Genomic DNA, 20,907 nt, shown 5'->3' on the forward strand with positions numbered 1-20,907 from the left:
TGTCCTTTACCGTATTTTCTGTGATAATTGTCTCTTTGCTGTTTGTAACATTGTCTTCATTTCTGAAATGAGTTTTTCTCCCCTTTTATTTCTTTCCTGATTTTTTGTTTTTTGTTTTTTGGAGATAGAACCTCACTCTGTCACTCAGGCTGGAGTGTAATGGCATGATCTCTGCTCACTGCAACCTCTGTCTCCCAGGTTCAAGCGATTCTCTGGCCTCAGCCTCCTGAGTAGCTGGGATTACAGGCGCCTGCCACCATGCTCGGCTAATTTTTGTGTTTTTATTTTATTTATTTATTTATTTTTGAGACAGAGTCTCACTCTGTCACCTAGGCTGGAATGCAGTGGCGCGATCTTAGCTCACTGCAACCTCCACCTCCCACATTCGAGCAGTTCTCTTGCCTCAGCCTCCCAAGTAGCTGGGACAATAGGGGTGTGCTACCACGCTGGCTAATTTTTTTTGTATTTTTAGTAGAGACTGTGTTTCACTGTCTTAGCCAGGATGATCTCAATCCCCTGTGCTTGTGGTCCCCCAGCCTCGGCCTCCCAAAGTGCTGGGATTACAAGCATGAGCCACCGCGCCTGGCCCTAATTTTTGTATTTTTAGTAGAGATGGGGTTTCGCCATGTTGGCCAGGCTAGTCTCGAACTCCTGACCTCATGATTTACCCATCTTGGCCTCCCAAAGTGCTGAGATTACAGGTGTGAGCCACTGTGCCTGGCCTTCTTTCCTAATTTCTAACAATTCTGTTTCAGCTCCTCATATTTTATGGCCATCAACTTTGTTATTTGAGTTCTTATATTTTTTGTTTTAAGGGTTTTCTTCATTGCTAATTACTTTATTAAATTTTATTTGTGTTTTAAAATATCATTCGGTATTCAATTTCCAGTTTTCAGATTTGCTTGTTTGTCTCTTAAATGGTTTTAAACAATTTGTTCAGTAGAGGACTAGATAAGGTCTATACATTGCAATCAATTTATATGTCTTTTTTTCTTTTTTCTTTTCTTTTTTTTTTTTTTTTTTTTTTTTTTTTTTTTTTGAGGCAGAATCTCTCTCTGTCGCCCAGGCTGGAATGCAGTGGTGCCATTTCGGCTCACTGTAACCTCTGCCTCCCAAGTTCAAGCAATTCTCCTGCCTCACCCTCCTGAGTAGCTGGGATGACAGGCACATACCACCATGCCTGGCTAATTTTTTTGTATTTTTAGTAGAGACCAGATTTTACCGTGTTAGCCAGGATGGTCTCGATCTGACCTTGTGATCCACCTGCCTTGGCCTCCCAAGGTGCTGGGATTACAGGCATGAGCCACTGCACCCGGCCAATATGCCTTTCAAGTTGCTTTTATTCTAGATATTTCCTTTTGGTCTTTTTTTGTTGTTTTGTTCTTGAAATTTATTTGATAAAGAAACCATGTCATTTGGCTGTAGAATCCCAATAGTCTGCACTGTGTTGGTTGTATCTCTGATATCATTTAACGTATTCATCTACACCTTCTATTTTCTGTAAATTGGTACTTAGATCTAGAAACTTAAGCAAATTAATGTTCTTGTGTTGGTTGTTGGTTTGGGAGCAAATAAAAAGTACTTCATAGCTATGTTTGTTTGTTTGTTTTGAGATGGAGTCTTCCTCTGTTGCCTAGGCTGGAGTGCAATGGTGCGATCTCAGCTCACTGCAACCTCTGCCTCCTGGGTTCAAGTGATTCTCCTGCGAGCTCAGCCTCCTAAGTAGCTGGGATTACAAGCACCTACCACCATGCTCGGCTAATTTTTTTTTTTTTTTTTTTTTTTTTTTTTTGAGGCGGATGGAGTCCCCCTCTATTGCCGAGGATGAAGTGCAGTGGTGGAATCTCGGCTCACTGCAACCTCTGCCTCCTGGGTTCTAGCGATTCTTCTGCCTCAGCCTCCTGAAGCTGGGACTACAGGCGTGTGCTGCCACGCCTGGCTAGTTTTTTTGTTTTGTTTGGTTTTTTTTTTGTATTTTTAGTAGAGACGGGGTTTCACCATATTGGCCAGGCTGGTCTCGAACTTCTGACCTCGTGATCCTCCTGCCTCCGCCTCCCGAAGTGCTGGGATTACAGGCATGAATCACCGCACCCAGCTTAATTTTTGTATTTTTTAGTAGAGACGGGGTTTCACCATGTTAACCAGGCTGGGCTTGAACTCCTGACTTCCTGACCTCAGGTGATCCACCCTCCTCGGCCTCCGAAAGTGCTGGGATTACAGGCGTGAGCCGCACGCCTGGCCCATAGCTTTTTTTTTTTTTTTTTTTTTTGAGATGGAGTCTCCCTCTGTCACCCAGCCTGGAGTGCAGTGGTGCGATCTCCGCTCACCGCAAGCTCCGCCTCCTGGGTTCACGCCATTCTCCTGTCTCAGCCTCCTGAGTAGCTAAAACTATAGGCGCCCGCCACCACGCCCGGGTAATTTTTTTTTTTTTTTTTTTTTTTTTTTTTTTTGTATTTTTAGTAGAGACGGGGTTTTACCATGTTAGCCAGGATGGTCTCGATATCCTGACTTCGTGATCCACCCGCCTCGGCCTTCCAAAGTGCTGGGATTACAGGCGTGAGCCACCGCGCCCGGCCCATAGCTAACTATTTTTAGACATTAGTAGGCACATGTTTGGTTGTCTCTGTATGTTAGCAAGCACCGATGATTGTTGCCTAGATCCGTTTTTGTACAAGAATATGCAAAGTGATGATATTCTAATTCTATTATTTGTTCTTAATTTGTTAGTGGAATACTTCTATAAAAAGAAGCTTTCTTTAACTGTTTATTAACCCTAAGGTACTATATAGGAAAATCAGGATAAATGCTTGATTCTTTCCCCTTTTGGATCAGTGTTCAGGAGTCATTTCTCTAGTATCCTTCAAAGTGGTCAGTAAGGTTTTAAATTACCATTTTAAAATCAGGGATTTGAAATATTTGATGTCGGCCTTCCCTAGTGGCTCTCGCCTATAATCCCAGCATTTTGGGGGGCTGCGGTAGGAGGATCACTTGGGGCCAGGAGTTGGAGACTAGCCTGGCCAACATGGCAAAACCCCATCTTTACTAAATTTAGGGAAAAAATAGCCAGGTGTGGTGGCATGCTATGCACCTGTGGTCCCAGCTACTTGGGAGGCTGAGGCAGGAGGATATGAATAATATAGTATTTGACTCATATACTCATGTATAGTATAGTATTTGACTCAAATACCCTGAGTCATATACTATACATGTATAGTATATGTTATTTAATATATACTTTAACATATACTTAACACATAGTATATATAATATAAAATGTCTATATATTATATATACTTTTACATATATACTTAATATATTATATATTTGTATATACTTTATTTCCATATATATGGAAATTACATGTACACTTTATTTCCATATATATGGAAAATATATATATACTTTATTTCCATATATATGGAGACTTATTTTTATATATTTTATATATAATGCATACTTAATATATTATATATTATATATTTTATATTATGTATATTTATTCTATTAAGTGTATATGTATTTATATATATTTTACTTTATTTTTTTTTTTTATGAGACAGAGTCTCATTCTGTCACCCAGGCTGGAGTGCAGTGGCATGATCTTGGCTCACTGCAACCTCCGACTCCCTGGTTCAAGCTATTCTCCTGCCTCAGCCTCCTGAGTAGCTGGGATTACAGGCATGCACCACCACGCCCAGCTAATATTTGTATTTTTAGTAGAGACGAGGTTTCACCATGTTGGCGAGGATGGTTTTGATCTCTTGACCTCATGATCTGACCGCCTCAGCCTCCCAAAGTGCTGGGATTACAGGCGTGAGCCACCACGCCCAGCCTACTTTATTATATTAAGTATATTAAGTATATATAAAAGTATATATAAAATATAAAATGCAGACCAGATGCAGTGGCTCACGCCTGTAAGCCCAGCACTTTAGGAGGCCGAGGCAGGCAGATCACTTGAGGTCAGGAGTTCGAGACCAGCCTGGCCAACATGGTGAAACCCCATCTCTATTAAAAGTACAAAGATCTTTTTTTGCGTGGTGGCAGGCACTTGTAGTCCCAGCTACTCAGGAGGCTGAAGCAACAGAATTGCTTGAACCTGGAAGGCGGAGGTTTCAGTGACCTAAGGTTGTACCATTACACTCCAGCCTGGGTGACAAGAGTGAAACTCTGTCTAAAAAAAAAAAAAATAGTCCAGGCGCAGAGGCTCACGCCTGTAATCCCAGCACTTTGGGATGCCGAGGCGGGCGGATCACGAGGTCAGGAGATCGAGACCACGGTGAAACCCCGTCTCTACTAAAAATACAAAAACTTAGCTGGGCGCGGTGGTGGGCGCCTGTAGTCCCAGCTACTCAGGAGCTTGCAGTGAGCCGAGATTGCGCCACTGCACTCCAGCCTGGGCGACAGAGCAAGACTCTTGTCTTTAAAAAAAAAAAAAAAAAAAAAAAAAGATATGTATATAAAAAATAAAAGATAAAACATAGCCTTACCTTTTAAACCTAGATGTTTATGAGCAATGAATATTGATTTTTATTAAATACTCTTTCTTTTAAAGTCGTTTGAGGTTTTTTTCTCATTTAAGTACTGATGTCATTAAATATTTTCTAATATGATATACTCGTGTTTCTGATATAAATCTTACTTGGTTGTAACAAGTATTTCAACATATCGTTGAATTTTATTCACAGGTATATACATAATTTTTTAGGAGGAGTAATTGATAGCTTTGTTGATTTGCCTCCTGGTTATGCTTAACTTTTTGTCATTTTGGTTTGCAAAAAGCATTTTAAGGGCTAGAGGCAAACATAGGACTGAACTCTATCGCTGAACCTTACATAGGCTTATATAAAGGGAATATCTTTGAATGCTTATGACAATGATGTGTGTTTCTGTAAGCCACTATGGTTTTCTGCCTTTGTTTTCCAGGTTAATCTACCCTATATTTTTGGACCTTTAAAGGTTTTTTTGTTGTTGTTAGTATGTAAAAGAAACCAGTAACAGTGATTGCCCTAGGCAAGGGAATGAAGTGACAGAGTAGGAGGGAGACTTGCCTTTTGCTATGCTTTTTTTTTTTTTTTTTTTTTTGAGACAGTCTAGCTCTTGTCACCCAGGCTGGAGTGCAGTGACGTGATCTCTACTCACTGCAACCTCTGCCTCCTAGTTCAAGGGATTCTCCTGCTTCAGCCTCCCAAATAGCTGGGGTTACAGGTGCCTGCCACCATGCCCAGATAATTTTTGTATTTTTGGTAGAGACGGGGTTTCACCATGTTGGCCAGGCTGGTCTCAAACTCCAGACCTCAGGTGATCCGTCCACCTCAGCCTCCCAAAGTGCTGGGATTACAGCCATGAGATACCACACCCGGCTTGCTACACCTTTTTGAAAGGTTGTGGTAAATACATAAAACATAACATTTTTCATTTTAACTATATTAAGTATACAATCCAGTGGCATTAATTACCTTAATAATGTTGTGCAACCATCACCAGTACCTACTTCCAAACTTTTTAATTACTCCAAACAGAAACTCTGTACCCATTAAGCAATATCTCCCCATTCTCCCTTCTTTCCAACCCCTGGTGACCTCTAATCTTTCCGTCTATAATAATTTAAAAATAAGCAGATAATAGGTATGTCATAAAAATTGAATTATAAAATGTTTGTTCTTTTTGTCTGCCTTATTTCACTTAACATGATGTTTTCAAGGTGCATTATGTTGTAGCATATATTATTCCTTTTTATCGCTGAGTAATATTCCACTGTATATATACACCGCATGTTGTTTAGCCATTTATATGTTGATAGATGCTTGGGTTGTTTCTACCTTTTGGCTATTTGTGAATAATGCTTCTGTCAGTGTTGGCATATAACTTTGTTTGATTCAATTTTCAATTCTTTTGAGATTATATGTTAAGAATAGAACTGCTGGGTCATTTGATGAATCTATGTTTCAGTTTTTGAGGAACCACCAACTATCTTCCTTAGTGATTATACCATTTTACATTCCCACCAGCAAGAAACAAGGGTTCCAGTTTCCCCACATCCTCACCTATGCTTATTTTGGGGGTGTGTGTGTGTGTGTGTGTGTGTGTGTGTGTGTGTTTAATAATAGCTATACTAGCAGATGTGAAATAGCATTTCATTGTGATTTTGATTTGTATTTTCCTAATGACTAATGATGTTGGCTTATTGGACATTTGTACATCTTCTTTGGAGAAATGTCTATTCAAATCGTTTACCCATTTAAAAAAACGAGTTGTCTGTCTTTTTGATGTTACGTTACAGTAGTACTTTATGTATTCTGGGTGTTAATCCCTTATCAGATATATTTAGTTGTATTTTATTTGTCTTGCTTTGGTATCATGGTAATGCTAGTCTCAAACTAAGTTAGGAAGTATTCCCTCCTCACTTTTTTTCTTTTCTTTTTTTTTTGGAAGAGTTTGAGTGGGATTAGTGTTAATTCTTTTTAAAATATTTGGTAGAATTCGCCAGTGAAGCCATTTGGTCTTGGGCTTTTCTTTCTTGGGAGGGTTTTGATTACTGATTCAATCGTCTTACTTGTTATAGGTTTATTCAGATTTTCTATTTCTTCTTGAGATATATTTTGTTTTTGTTTTTATAAGAGTCAGGGTCTTTCTCTGTTACCCAGGCTGGAGTGCAGTGGTGGTATCATGGCTTACTGCAGCTTTGAACTCCTTGAACCCTCAAGCAGTCCTTCCACCTCAGCCTCCTGAGTAGCTGGGACTACAGGCACGTGCCACCATCCCTGACTAAGATTTTTATTATTTGTAGGGATAGGGTCTCATTATGTTGCCAGGCTGGTCTCAGACTCTTGGCTTCAAGTGATCCTTTCACCGCAGCCTCCCAAATTGCTAGGATTACAGGCATGAACCACTGTGCCCGGCATTGAGGGTGTACGTCTTTCCAGGAAGTTTTCCATTTCATCTAAGTTATCCAACTTGTTGATATACCCTTCTTCATGGTATTCTGTTTTTTTGTTGTTGTTGTTGTTTGTTTGTTTTTGAGACAGGGTCTCTTTTGGTTGCCCAGGCAGGAGTGTAGTGGTACTGTCTTGGTTTGCTGCAGCCTCTACCTCCTAAGCTCAGGTGATTCTCCCACCTCAGCCTCCCAAACAGGCGGGACTAGAGGTGCACGCCATCACACACAGCTGAGTTTTTTGTACTTTTAGAGACAAGGTTTCACCATGTTGGCCAGGCTGGTCTTGAACTCCTGGACTCAGGCAATCTGCCTACCTCGGCCTCCCAAAGTGCTGGGATTAAAGATGTGAACCAGCATATCCAGCATAGTATTCTTTTGTCATCTTTTTTATTCTGTAGTATGTTCACTTCTGATTTTAGTAATTTGAATCTGCTCACTTTTTTCTTAGTACAGCTGTCTAAGCATTTGTCAATTTTGTTGATCTTTTCAAAGAATCAACTTTTGTTTTGTTGCTTTTCTTTCTTTTCTTTTCTTTTCTTTTCTTTTCTTTTCTTTTCTTTTCTTTTCTTTTCTTTTCTTTTTTCTTTTCTTTTCTTTTCTTTTCTTTGAGTCGTAGTCTCACTCTGTTCACTCTGTTGCCCAGGTTGGAGTGCAGTGACATGATCGTGGCTCACTGCAACCCCCGCCTCCTGGGTTCAAGCGATTCTCCTGCCTCAGCCTCCCAAGTAGCTGGGATTACAGCCGCCTGCCACCACACCCACCTAATTTTTTTGTATTTTTAGTAGAGACGGGGTTTCACCATGTTGGCCAAGCTGGTCTCGAACTCCTGACCTGAAGTGATCAGCCTGCCTTGGCCTCTCAAAAGTGCTGGGATTACAGCCATGAGCCACCCTGTCTGGTCTCTTGTTTTTCTTGATTGTTTTTCTATTCACTATTTTATCTCGCCTCCAACCTTTATCATTTTCTTCCTTCTGCTCTCTGTAAGTTTAGTTTGTTCTTGTCTAGTTCCTTAACTTGTACAGTTACGTTATGGATTTGAGATTTTATTTTTAATGTAGGCATTTATAGTGATACATTTCCCTCTGAGTCCTGCCTTAGCTGCATCTCATAAGTTTTGTTGTTTTTGTTTTCATTTATCTCAAGGTAATTTCTAATTTCCCTTATGATTTCTTCTTTGACCATTTGGGTTAACAGGATTTTTTTTCTCTCAGCACTTTACAGGTTTTATTACATTGCTTTTTGGCCTCCATTTTCTTTCTCTTTTTTCTTCCCTTCCTTTCTTACTTTTATTTATTTCCTTTATTTATTATTATTATTTTTGTGTTATAGGGTTGGTCTCACTCCATCACTCACCCAGGCTGAAGTGCAGTGATGTAATCATGGCTCACTGCAGCCTCAGACTCCTGGGCTCAAGTGTTCCTCCTTCCTCCTCTCAAGTAGCTAGGACTACAAGTGCATGCCACCACACTCAGCTAATTTTTTTTTTTTTTTTTTTTTTTTGAGACGGAGCTTTGCTGTTGTTGCCCAGGCTGAAGTGCAATGGCGCAATCTTGGCTCACTGCAACCTCTGTCTCCCGGGTTCAAACAATTCTCCTGTCTCAGCCTCCTGTGTAGCTGGGATTACAGGCATGCGCTACCAAACCCAGCTAATTTTGTATTTTTAGTAGAGATGGGGTTTCTCCATGTTGGTCAGGCTCGTCTCAAACTCCTGACCTCAGGTGATCCACCTGCCTTGGCCTCCCAAAGTGCTGGGATTACAGGCATAAGCCACAGCACTCAGCCTTTTTTTATTTTTTGTAGAGATGGGGATCTCACTATGTTGCCCAGGCTCAGCCCGCCACGTTGCTAGTATTGCAGGTGTGACCCACTGTGCCCAGTCTGGCTTCCATCTTTTTTGTGACAAATTTACCCTCATTTGTGTTTTTGTTTCTCTGTATATGTCTTTTTTTTGTCTTTATCTTTTCTGTATTTTTGCCCTTAAATAATTTGATTAATTATGCCTTGGTGTAGTTCCTTTGTATTTATCTTACTTGGAGTGTGCTGAGCTTCTTGGGTTTGGAGGTTGATAGCTTCCATCAGTTTCTTAGTAATTAAATTATCAAATATTTCTTTTCCATATTTCTTTGTCTCCCCTTCTGGGACTCCCATTACATGCATGTTAGACCATTTTGATACTGTTCCACAAAGCTTTGGCTACCTGTTTCTTTTCCTCCCATTCTTTCCTTTTCTTTGTGTTTTAACGTGGATATTTTTTATGAATCTATTGACTTGTCTTCAAGTTTACTGATGTTTTCCATTGCTGTGCCAAGTTTATTAATTATCAAGTTCCAGAAAGGAAATTTTTTTAAAAAGTTTGCTGTTTAACCTATATAATGAATTCTTTTTTTTTTTTTTTTTTTTTTTTTTTGAGACGGAGTCTTGCTCTGTAGCCCGGGCTGGACTGCAGTGGCCGGATCTCAGCTCACTGCAAGCTCTGCCTCCCGGGTTTATGCCATTCTCCTGCCTCAGCCTCCGGAGTAGCTGGGACTACAGGCGCCCGCCACCTCGCCCGGCTAGTTTTTTGTATTTTTAGTAGAGACGGGGTTTCACCGTGTTAGCCAGGATGGTCTCGATCTCCTGACCTCGTGATCCGCCCGTCTCGGCCTCCCAAAGTGCTGGGATTACAGGCTTGAGCCACTGCGCCCGGCTAATGAATTCTTTAGTTCTGACATCTTATTTTCTATTTTTAGTATTTCCATTTAGTTCTTTTTTATGTTTCTATCTCTTTGCTCAAATTACCCATTTATTCCTGCATGTTGTCCACATTTTTCCACTATTAGTATCCTCATCATAGTTTTTTTAAAGACCCTATCTGATAATTCCATTATCTAGACCACCTCTTTCTGAGTCTATTTATATTGAGTCTTTTCTTTCATCATCATGGGCCGCTTTTTTGTGCCTTTTTGTGTATTTTGTAATTTTTATTTTTTTGAGACAAGGTCTCACTCTCTCTCAGGCTGTAGTGCAGTGGTGGCTCGGTACAACTGAGACAAGGTCTCACTCTCACTCAGGCTGGAGTACAGTGGTGTGATCATAACTCGATACAACTGAGAGAAGGTCTCACCTCACTCAGGCTGGAGTGCAGTGGTGACTCGGTACAACTGAGACAAGGTCTCACTCTTACCCAGGCTGGAGTGCAGTGATGAGATCATAACTGGGTACAACTGAGACAAGGTCTCATCTCACTCAGGCTGGAGTGCAGTGGTGTGATCATAACTCAGTACAACCTTGAACTCTGAGTTCAAGCAGTCTTCCCATCTCAGCCACCTGGGTAGCTGAGACTACAGGTATGCACTACCACACCTTTCTTTCCCTTCTTTTTTTTTTTAATTTATTGTGGAGACAGGTCTCCTTATGTTGCCTAGGCTGATCTCAAACTCCTGCCCTCAAGCAATCCGCCTGCCTCAACCTCCCTGTAGTTTTTAAATTATATACCAGATCTTCTGTCTGAAAGAACAGTAAAGATTGGAATAAATTATATTTATCTTCAGAAAGGAACATGCCCTTTCTTCTTTTTTAGGTTGCTAGAGTAAGAGCTGAGTCAGTCTAATTTGTAGGTAATTTGTATTTGGGCTTTGTTGTAGCTTTAGTTTGACTGAGTTTTACCTCTGGCTTCAAATGTTTTAGAACAGTACTTTCCTATACTAGGGATCCCTATTTGAGCACTGAGATTTTCTGCTGTGCTTCACAGCTGCATTCCTGCCTCTCAGAACTGTGGGAGATCTCTCCATGTTTTATAGTCCAGTTGGTAGGTCATTGGGCCACAAGGCAATTCTCTTTGCTCTCTGATCCCACTTTATGCTTTCTGCACCCTGGAAGACCTCTTTCAGCCTTGCATTTCCTCCCCTGGCCTTTGGAGGGCAGGTACTCTATAGGGTGTAAATGTTTGGCATGCCCCCCTGAGGTGTTTCTTTCAGATCTCCTGTTTGCATCCCAAACTTTAGTAGTCCAAAGCTTAGATTGCCTAAAGGGGATTTTCTCAGCTCTCTTCTGCCTCCAGCTGTTGGTGACTGACCCTCATCCCTCCCTGAAGATTATGTGAAAGAGTTAAGGAGTAGGTTGAATTCCCTCTATGGCTGGGTTTCTTTTTCTTTTCTTTTCTTTTCTTTTTTAAGATGTATAAACTATTAATTAACAGACAAGGCCTACAGACTTATTTCTTATTGGACACACCCACGGTGCGGCCCCCGCGGCCAGTGGTCTTGGTGTGCTGGCCTTGGACACAAAGGCCCCAGAAGTGGCGCAGCCCTCTATTGGCCCGAATCTTCTTCAGTCACTCCAGGTCTTCACGGAGGTTGTTGTCCAGACCATTGGCTAGGACCTGGCTATATTTTCCAACCTTTACATCCTTCTGTCTGTTCAAGAACCAGTCTGGGATCTTGTACTGGTGTGGATTCTGCATAATGGTGATCACACGTTCCACCTCATCCTCAGTGAGTTCTCCCGCCCTCTTGGTGAGGTCAGTGTCTGCTTTCCTCAACACTACATGAGCGTGTCTTTGGCCCACACCCTTAATGGCAGTAATGGCAAAGGCTATTTTCCGCCGCCCATCGATGTTGGTGTTGAGTACTCGCAGAATATGCTGAAACTTTTCAGGGATCACTAGAAACATGGCGGCAGCGCAAGCAGCAGCCTGTAGGCCTCCTGTGGAAGAGAGTGGCTGGGTTTCTTCAGATGCTAATTTGGGGCCGGATGCCATGGCTCAAGCCTTGTATTAGGCGTTTTTCACACTGCTGATAATGACATACCCAAGACTGGGCAATTTACAAGAGAAAGAGGTTTATTGGACTTACAGTTCCATGTGGCTGGGGAGGCCTCACAATTATGGCTCAAAGTGAAAGGCAAGTCTCACATGGCAGCAGATAAGAGAAGAGAGCTTGTGGAGGGAAACTCCCGTTTTGAAAACCATCAGATCAGTGGGCGCAGTGGCTCATGCCTGTAATCCCAGCACTTTGGGAGGCCGAGGTGGGCAGATCACTTGAGGTCAGGAGTTGGAGACCAACCTAGCCAACATGGTGAAATCGTATCTCTACTAAGAATACAAAAATGAGCCAGGCATGGTGGCAGGCGTCTGTAATCCCAGCTACTCGGGAGGCTGAGGCAGGAGATTCACTCCGGGAGGCGGAGGTTGCCATGAGCAGAGATCACGCCACCGCACTCCAGCCTGGGAGACAAGAGTGAGACTCTGTCTCAAAAAAAAAAAAAACAAAAAAAAAAAACCGTCAGATCTCATGACACTTATTCACTATCACAAGAACAGCCTGGGAAAGATCTATCCCCATGATTCGGTTGCCTCCCATTGGGTCCCTCCCACAGCACATGGGAATTCAAGATGAAATTTGGGTAGGGACACAGCCAAACCATATCACGCCTGTAATCCCAGCACTTTGAGAGGCCAGGGTGGGAGGATTACCTGACCCCAAGAGTTCAAGACCAGCCTGGGCAATATGGTGAAACCCCATCTCTACAAAAATACAAAAATTAGCCAGGCATGGTGGCACACACCTGTAGTCACAGCTACTCAGGGGTCTGAGGCAGGAGGACTGCTTGAACCCAGGAGGTGGAGATTGCAGTGAGCCGAGATCATGTTCATGCTACTGCACTCAAGCCTGGGTGACAGAGGGAAACCGTGTCTCAAAACGAATAAATAAATAAATCTAATTTGCCATGCCAATATAAATGTAGCTGTTAAAAATTTGAGTAGCTTCTTCTTACAAACCCTGCGTGTGCTGGATTCTTCCTCTTGCTGTTACACAAGGGATGAAAGCAGCTATGGGTCTCTTCTTTCCCATTGAGAGCTCATCACTTTCTGGAATTGGTTTATTTAGGTCTCTTTGTTCCCTCAGCTCTGAAATTATTCTCTTTAAACTGTGATTTTGTGTTTGGGTTGTTAAGGTGAGAGGATCTTTTTCAGCTTTCTATGAACAAACTGGAAACAGAATTCCTAAAGTGTGTCCTTTTGTGTTTGTTTTTCAGACTAATATATTTTGGTGGTTATGGGTGTAGGAGACACAGTGAACTCCAAGACTGTTTTGATGTTCATGATGCATCTTGGGTAAGATAGTAATCACTGTTTACATTTCCCTCCAATTCAGTATAGCCTCAACATCTTAGAAATAATAAGCCTGGTCTTTCTCATTTTTGGAGCTACCAATTTGTCATAATTGACACTATGAAAAAATGTGTTTTCTCTCTTTAACATTTGTATCCATTTGGCAAGAGGTATCTCATCTAGTGGTATTAGCCTTCATGGCTATTGGCAGAGTAATTTCTTTTCTTATATCATTAATCACAGATACCTGCTTCTGTTAGACAGGTAGCGACTTTAGTGCAACTTAGAAAAATTGTGTTCATATTTAACCACAATAGCTCTTGTTGACATACATCTCTTTTTAGATATGTCCACTAGAATTATTCATAGGTCAGACTGGCCTCTAGGTAAGAGTCCATGGGTAGTGATATTAATTTTTCTACTTATTCTTACTGATTAGACAGTAAATCATTATTAATGAAAGAAGTTATGAATTACAAAAATGAAATTTTTAAACAGATAATTTAAAAAACCATTGATCCTCTCACCAAGATGCAGTCTTATTAGTTTTACCTTCTACTAGTATGTATTATTCTATATTATTAATGTAAATAAATATATACATGTACATATGTGTATGTGTATTTATGTTTATACACACACACATTTCATGTATATTGCTTTGTATATGGGTATTTTTGAAAATTCCCCATGTTTCTATGTAGTTTTTGAGTTTTAAAAATGATATTAAAGCTTTGCTACTTAAAGTATTGCTGAGAATTTTCAGGAATATAACTTCTATTTATATCTAGTTATTTTTATTCATCAGTGAAATAACTCAATTTTTTTCTCCTACAATACCGTTACTAAGCTAAATATCATGTCCTGAAGTTTCTGGAACACAAATGGGTTTTTTTCATTTAGACTCTAAATGAGCTGGGTGTGGTGGCACATTTCTATAATCCCACCTACTAGGGAGGCTGAGGCAGAAGGATCACTTGTACCAAGGAGTTTGAGACCAGCCTGGGTAACATGGTGAGACCGTTTCAATTTAAATAAAATTAAAAAATAGATTCTAAACTAAGTAAATTGTTTAGCTTATTTGTCTTGCTTGACAAGGCCTGACAAAAATAAATGATGTATTTCTGACACACAATATAAAACTGGCACAGAGATCATCTAGAGTAGTGATAGAGGATTTCAGCACTCTGGGAGATGCTAAATACAGTATAGCTGCTAAGTCTTTACCTTGCTGACAAAGAATTTTATATCTTAGGATATAAAGAAGAGAGTGGTTGGCTGGGCGTGGTGGCTCACGCCTGTAATCCTAACACTTTGGGAGGTGGAGGTGGGCAGATTACGCGGTCAGGAGATCAAGACCATCCTGACTAACATGGAGAAACCCAGTCTCTACTAAAAATACAAAAAAAAAATTAGCCGTGCACGGTGGCAGGCACCTGTAGTCCCAGCTACTCGGGAAGCTGAGGCAGGAGAATCGCTTGAACCGGGAGACGGAGGTTGCAGTGAGCCGAGATCGCACCACTGCACTTCAGCCTGGGCAACAGAGAGAGAGACTGTCTCAAAAAAAAAAGAAAGAAATCTTAAAAAAAAAGAAGAAAGTGGTCATAAGTTTAATCTATAAGAACCAGTTGCTTGGTGAAGTAGAAGTGATTAGAAGTTTTTGGAAACAGGAACCATGCCCACCCTCTAAAGTTTATTATGGCAAAAATGAGTTCTGAGCATGTACTTTAGGAAAACAGATTTAAAAATGTAAACATTATTCTACCCTCTGCAATTTTAAAAATGATCATCCTTTGAGAAAATTGAAAGATTGTCAACAAGTAAAATTATGATTCACTGCAAACATTACTATGAGAAGAAAAGTTGCCAGGTGGTGCTGCTACTGGTCTGGGAACCATGCTTTGGGAGGAACCCATGTATCCATTGGCTTTGTGACTATGGTAACACTTAACTCCATTTTTGTAAGGTGTCTATTATTTTACCAGTAAATATGTGATAAAACTGTAATAATAATGTAAAAATTATTAAAGCTTTTAGATATTTAAAAAATTTCTCTTTTAGGAAGAGCAGATATTCTGGGGATGGCATAATGATGTCCATATATTTGACACAAAGACACAGACTTGGTTTCAACCAGAAATTAAAGTAAGTGTTGTAAAAAGTCATCTTTATATATTTGTATTTAAAACTCTTACGTGGATTTTGGGGTTTTTTTGTTTGTTTGTTTGTTTGTTTTGTGTTTTTGAGACAGGGTCTTGCTTTGTCGCCCAGGCTGGAGTGCAGTGGCACAATCTCAGCTCACTGCAACCTCCGCCTCCCGGGTTCAAGTGGTTCTCCTGCCTCAGCCTCCTGAGTAGCTGGGACTACAGGCGCGGGCCACCATGCCTGGCTAATTTTTGTATTTTTAGTAGACACGGAGTTTCACCATGTTGGTCACAGTGGTCTCGAACTCCTGACCTCAAGTGATCTGCCCACCTCAGCCTTGCAAAGTGCTCAGATTACAGGCATTATAGGTCATCACACCCAACCTCTTATTTGGATTTTTGTAATTAGGTTTGTAATCACATACCAAGTAGTTCTCTAGAGTACTTTCATTAATAGCATTAAGAAAAATATCAGAGCCGTAGATGGCACCTGTAGTCCCAACTACTCAGGAGGCTGAGGCAGGAGGATCACTTTAGTCCAGGAGTTTGAGGCTGTAGTGTGCTACAGTCACACCTGTGAATAGCCACTGTACTCCATTGCATTCTAGCCTGGGCAACATAGCGAAGCCCCATCGCTCAAAATAAATAAATAAAACAAAAAAAACGCATATTCTTCTCCATGTCAGCTAAGGTTTTCTAGAAAAAAATCTTTTAATGAGGTGCCATCATCATTCTTTACCACAAGTGTCATGCCCTGATTTAATAAAGGCCTATTTTTTAAAATCCTTTTATAACAAAGCCCATGTTTTTTATACCCTTGAATTCAGAGGTAGATGCAATTATGGCATGACAAAAAGTACGTTATCAGTATTCTTTCATTTGTTAGTGACCAAAAACAAATTCAAATTAGATTAAGCAATAATGAATTCTCACATAGCTGGAAAGCATATTGGAATGGCTCACAAAGTAGAAGGAAGAGCCGCAGGGACCACGGCCTCAGGAACCGGAGCAGGTTACTCAGCATCCTCACAATACATTCTGTCTTTCTGTCTGCTTTTCTCTGCTTCTCTTTGTGTGCTTGTTTCATTCCGTCTATAGCAGACACATTGGCTCATTTAGGAGGGAATATGGTCCTGGTTACACACACAGTTATTTGTATTGTACTCTCTCAACGTCTATATATTAGTCTTAGAAAAGGGCCGGGCTTGGTGGCTCATGCCTGTAATCCTAGCACTTTGGGAGCCAGAGGCGGGCGGATTGCCTGAGCTCAGAAGTTTGAGACCATCCTGGGCAACACCTTGAAACCCGATCTCTACTAAAAATACAAAATAAATTAGCCGGGCGTGGCGGCATGCGCCTGTAGTCCCAGCTACTCAGGAGGCTGCGGCAGGAGAATTGCTTGAACCTGGGTGGCCGAGGTTGCAGTGAGACGAGATTGCGCCACTGCACTCCAGCCTGGGCAACAGAATGAGACTCCGTCTCTACAAAAAAAAAAAGAAAGAAAGAAAGAAAAGGACTTGGCCTCTACTTCGGCATGTTCCTACTCTTTACCGCAATTCCTGATGCCAAAGGGATGACTGGCCAGTCTTGAGTCACATGTTCATTGCTAGCGACAGCAGGGTATTGTGACTGAAAAGCTTACCAGAATTGAACAGAGTAGAATGCTAAGCAGGTCGTATATGCGCAGTCACATATGTGTCTACTAATACACATATATGACCAGAATTCCTTACAGTCCAGCTTCTGTTCATGGAAATGATGGGAAGGTCTATGCAAAATAGTAAGTGTTAGAGTTTGACCATTCTCTGGATCCTCTTTTCCAGGCAGTAAATTTCAGATTTTCAGTGCTCTTCTGTTCTCTTCTATATAGTAGAAGAATTCTTCCAAAATTTCAGATCAAGCCTGGGGTAATAATAAAAATTTTGTTCTGCTGGAAGGGCTGGGAACCAAAATTCTTAAATGGTTCTCATTTAAGTGTTATATAGTTAATATCTGAATTATGTCTTACCAAGTTGACCTCAGCACAGTTATTCTAATAAGCCTGAGAAGTTTAGGAAGTTATGATATTGGATGCAGGCTTTAATTTCCTATACCCACTTTGAGTAGCCAGTGAGCTGAAAATGTCAGGTTCTTTCAGAACTTGGAATTAAAATACATACATAAAGGCACTCACCATGAAAACATGGAAATTATGCAGAAGATTCTTCCCTTAAATCTTATTCATTCATCTACCCATGATACTTGCTTTTGCCACCAATTAAAAACCTCTCTAGGGTGGCGTGGTGGCTCACACCTGTAATCCCAGCACTTTGGGAGGTCGAGGCAGGCAGATTACTTGAGGCCAGGAGTTTGAGACCAGCCTGGACAACAAAGCAAAACCCCATCTCTACTAAAAATACAAAAATTAGCCGAGCCTGGTGTTACGCGCCTGTAATCCCAGCTACTCAGGAGGCTGAGGCAGGAGAATTGCGTAAACCTGGGAGGTGGAGGTGGCAGTGAGCCAAGATCGCACCGTTGCACTCAAGCCTTGGTGACAGAGCAAGACTGCCTCAAAACAAAAAACAAAACTTCTCTAAAGAAAAGATCTGCTATATTTATTCAAAATAAAGTGTAGAGAAGTATTACCAATGTTAAGAGTTTTAGTAAGAGAGAGAGCACTGTCTGGCTTAAGCCAAGAGTGAACTTCTTATTGTAAATTTGAGGCATCAAGAGTTTTGGAGCCATTTTTAATTTTACAGAGTTTCTGAGATAATCGCAATATGCACCGCTCACTTCTAATAGGAACTCTGTGTGTGAGAGGGAGACAGAGGAGACAGGGAGAGAGAGAAAATTTCAAAATTTGATTTAAAAATCTTTATACAGTATTTCAAACAAAAATTTACATGAAACCTTATTTTGCTAAATAGTGTCAGACATACAAGAAAAACATTTTCAAAAGTAAAGATCAGGGAGAATAAAATTTATTCTGACAAATAGTATTTGTCTGCAATTAGTACTATTTAGAATAAACTTTTGCATTAGCATTTTTAATTGAATTACATAGGTAATGATAACTTAGTGATTAAGACTTTCTCATACTGAGCATAGGAATGTAACTTTATTACAGATATTTCAAGTCTTTGCAATCTGTTCTGATTTCTACTCACAGGGTGGAGTTCCACCACAGCCACGAGCCGCGCATACATGTGCAGTTCTTGGAAATAAGGGTTATATCTTTGGCGGACGTGTTTTGGTGAGTGTTTTTAATGGAAATGTGCAATGCTCCTTATAAAAATTTATCCTCTGATTTCGTGGAATAATTGAACATTCATGTAATCTAGAGATTAAAATGGCATTCAATACTAACTTTTATTTATCTTCTAATTCGTAAACAGACAATACATGAACAATCATAGATGATTATAAATCATATTTTAATGAGAATCTTTTGGTGCAGTATCAGAAAAAATTAATTTCTTGTCATCTAAAGCCTGTGAATTTAAACCTATTTCTTCCTTTCCCCTTTGACACGTTGATTTGGGAGCTCTGTGTCAGTCTTATTAATTATTGTTTTCCAATATTTAAACTTCTCATGTGAAGTAAAATAGAAATAGTCTATTTTTAATCTGAACTTACTTTAAAAGAAAAATTTTAGCTGATAAAAGATGTGAAATACTGACCAGCGTAACACACTTTTCTTTTAGCAAACTAGGATGAATGATTTGCACTATCTAAACCTAGACAACTGGACTTGGTCTGGAAGGTTAGTTTGAAGTCTAAGTACATTTTAATCTATAGGCATGTGTGTGTGTCTGTATGTGTCCATAATCCAAATGTGGGTCTTTAACACTAAACTGTCATTTTTTTCCTTCAGATTGTATGTTTAAGCAAGGACTATATAGATTTAAATAGAGTTTGTTCCTTAACCAAATAAGATAAAACATGAAAATACTAACAGTTGAAATTAGATTATATAAAAGTACTGGTTTTATACTAAGTATTTTTTGAGGATTGATCAGTAGAAGAATGAAGAAGTGGTTGAATGGGGTCATCTCAGGTAAACAAGTAATGGAGTAAAGTCAGATTTTATTTGTAGCTCATAAAATGTGTTTAATAATAGAACAAATATATTTAGCTATCAACTTAGCAATTTATATAATGAGATGGAATCAGAGCTATATATTATTCCAAAGTATAAATACCATTAAATACCATAAAACCGTGAAAGTTTCAGAAGAAAATATAGCATATTATCTTTAAAATCTTGGCATGGATGCACACCAACATGGCACAAGTATACATATGTAACAAACCTGCACGTTGTGCGCATGTACCCTAGAACTTAAAGTATAATAATAAAAAAATAAATGAAAAGAAAAAAGGCCGGGTGCGGTGGCTCAAGCCTGTAATCCCAGCACTTTGGGAGGCCGAGACAGGCGGATCACAAGGTCAGGAGATCGAGATCGAGACCATCCTGGCTAATCCGGTGAAACCCCGTCTCTACTAAAAAATACAAAAAACTAGCCAGGTGAGGTGGCGGGCGCCTATAGTTCCAGCTACTCGGGAGGCTGAGGCAGGAGAATGGCGTGAACCTGAAAGGCGGAGTTTGCAGTGAGCTGAGATCCGGCCACTGCACTCCAGCCTGGGCAACAGAGCGAGACTCCGTCTCAAAAAAAAAAAAAAAAAGAAAAAGAAAAAAAAATCCTAAAAAAAAATCTTGGCATGGAGAAAGCTTTGTAAAGATGATATGAACTCAAAATTCATAAATGAAAAGACTGATCAATAAGACCACTTGAAAATTAAATATTTCTGTACAGAAAAATGTACCACAAAAAATTAAATGGCAAATTGTAAAATAGAAACAAAAAAACTGGAAGCAATATTTGGAATTTTTTTTTTTTTTTTGAGACAGAGTCTCGCTCTGTCACCAGACTGGAGTGTAGTAGCGTGATCTTGGCTCACTGCAACCTCTGACTCCCTGGTTCAAGCTCTTCTCCTGCCTCAGCCTCCCAAGTAGCTGGGTCTACAGGCACGCACCACCATGCCTAGCTACTTTTTGTATTTTTAGTAGAGACAGGGTTTCACCATGTTGGCCAGGATGGTCTCGATCTCTTGACCTTGTGATCTGCCCGCCTCAGCCTCCCAAACTGCTGAGATTACAGGCATGAGCCACTGCACCCAGCTGATATCTGCAGTATTTTTAACAGAGAGATGTCAGGGCAAAGATCCACAAGAACTCAGTAAATCAATAAAAAAAAGACAATCTAATAGAAAAGTGGACAAAGAACATGCATGAACAACTCACAGAAGAAATAATAATAGGTAAAAATTATTTTTAAAAGGTGTTCAACCTAGGCCGGGTGTGGTGGCTCATACATGTAATCCCAGCACGTTGGGAGCCCAAGGCGGGTGGATCACCTGAGGTCGGGAGTTTGAGAACAGCCTGGCCAACATGGTGAAACCCCGGCTCTACTAAAAATACAAAAAAAGTAAGGTATGGTGGCAGATGCCTGTAATCCCAGCCACTCGGGAGGCTGAGGCAGGAGAATCATTTGAACCCAGGAGGTAGAGGTTGCAGTGAGCCAAGATCATGCCACTGCACTCCAGCCTGGCCAATAAGAGTGAAACTCTGTCTCAAAAAATAATAATAATAATAATGATAATAATAAAATGTGGCAGGCGCAGTGGTGCACACCTGTAATCCCAGTACTTTGGGAGGCCGAGACAGATGGATCACCTGAAGTCAGGAGTTCTTG

The 20,907-nt window shown here is 40.4% G+C and overlaps 1 protein-coding gene and 1 pseudogene across 1 annotated transcript in view; one reads left to right on the forward strand and one right to left on the reverse strand.

Annotated features, from left to right (window-relative positions):
• The window catches only part of KLHDC1 (kelch domain containing 1), a 64,531-nt gene that overhangs the window by 17,866 nt on the left and 25,758 nt on the right, over positions 1 to 20,907 (forward strand). Inside the window, exons 5-8 of the mRNA XM_073010966.1 lie at positions 12,953 to 13,031; positions 15,090 to 15,173; positions 18,321 to 18,404; positions 18,856 to 18,914. Of these exons, the coding sequence (XP_072867067.1) occupies positions 12,953 to 13,031; positions 15,090 to 15,173; positions 18,321 to 18,404; positions 18,856 to 18,914 (306 nt within the window). The remainder of the gene's footprint in view (positions 1 to 12,952; positions 13,032 to 15,089; positions 15,174 to 18,320; positions 18,405 to 18,855; positions 18,915 to 20,907) is intronic.
• Positions 11,127 to 11,600, reverse strand: LOC103229882 (small ribosomal subunit protein uS13-like; annotated as a pseudogene).

The sequence above is a fragment of the Chlorocebus sabaeus genome, chromosome 24 (assembly GCF_047675955.1).
Source record: "Chlorocebus sabaeus isolate Y175 chromosome 24, mChlSab1.0.hap1, whole genome shotgun sequence".
Classification (NCBI taxonomy): domain Eukaryota; kingdom Metazoa; phylum Chordata; class Mammalia; order Primates; family Cercopithecidae; genus Chlorocebus; species Chlorocebus sabaeus.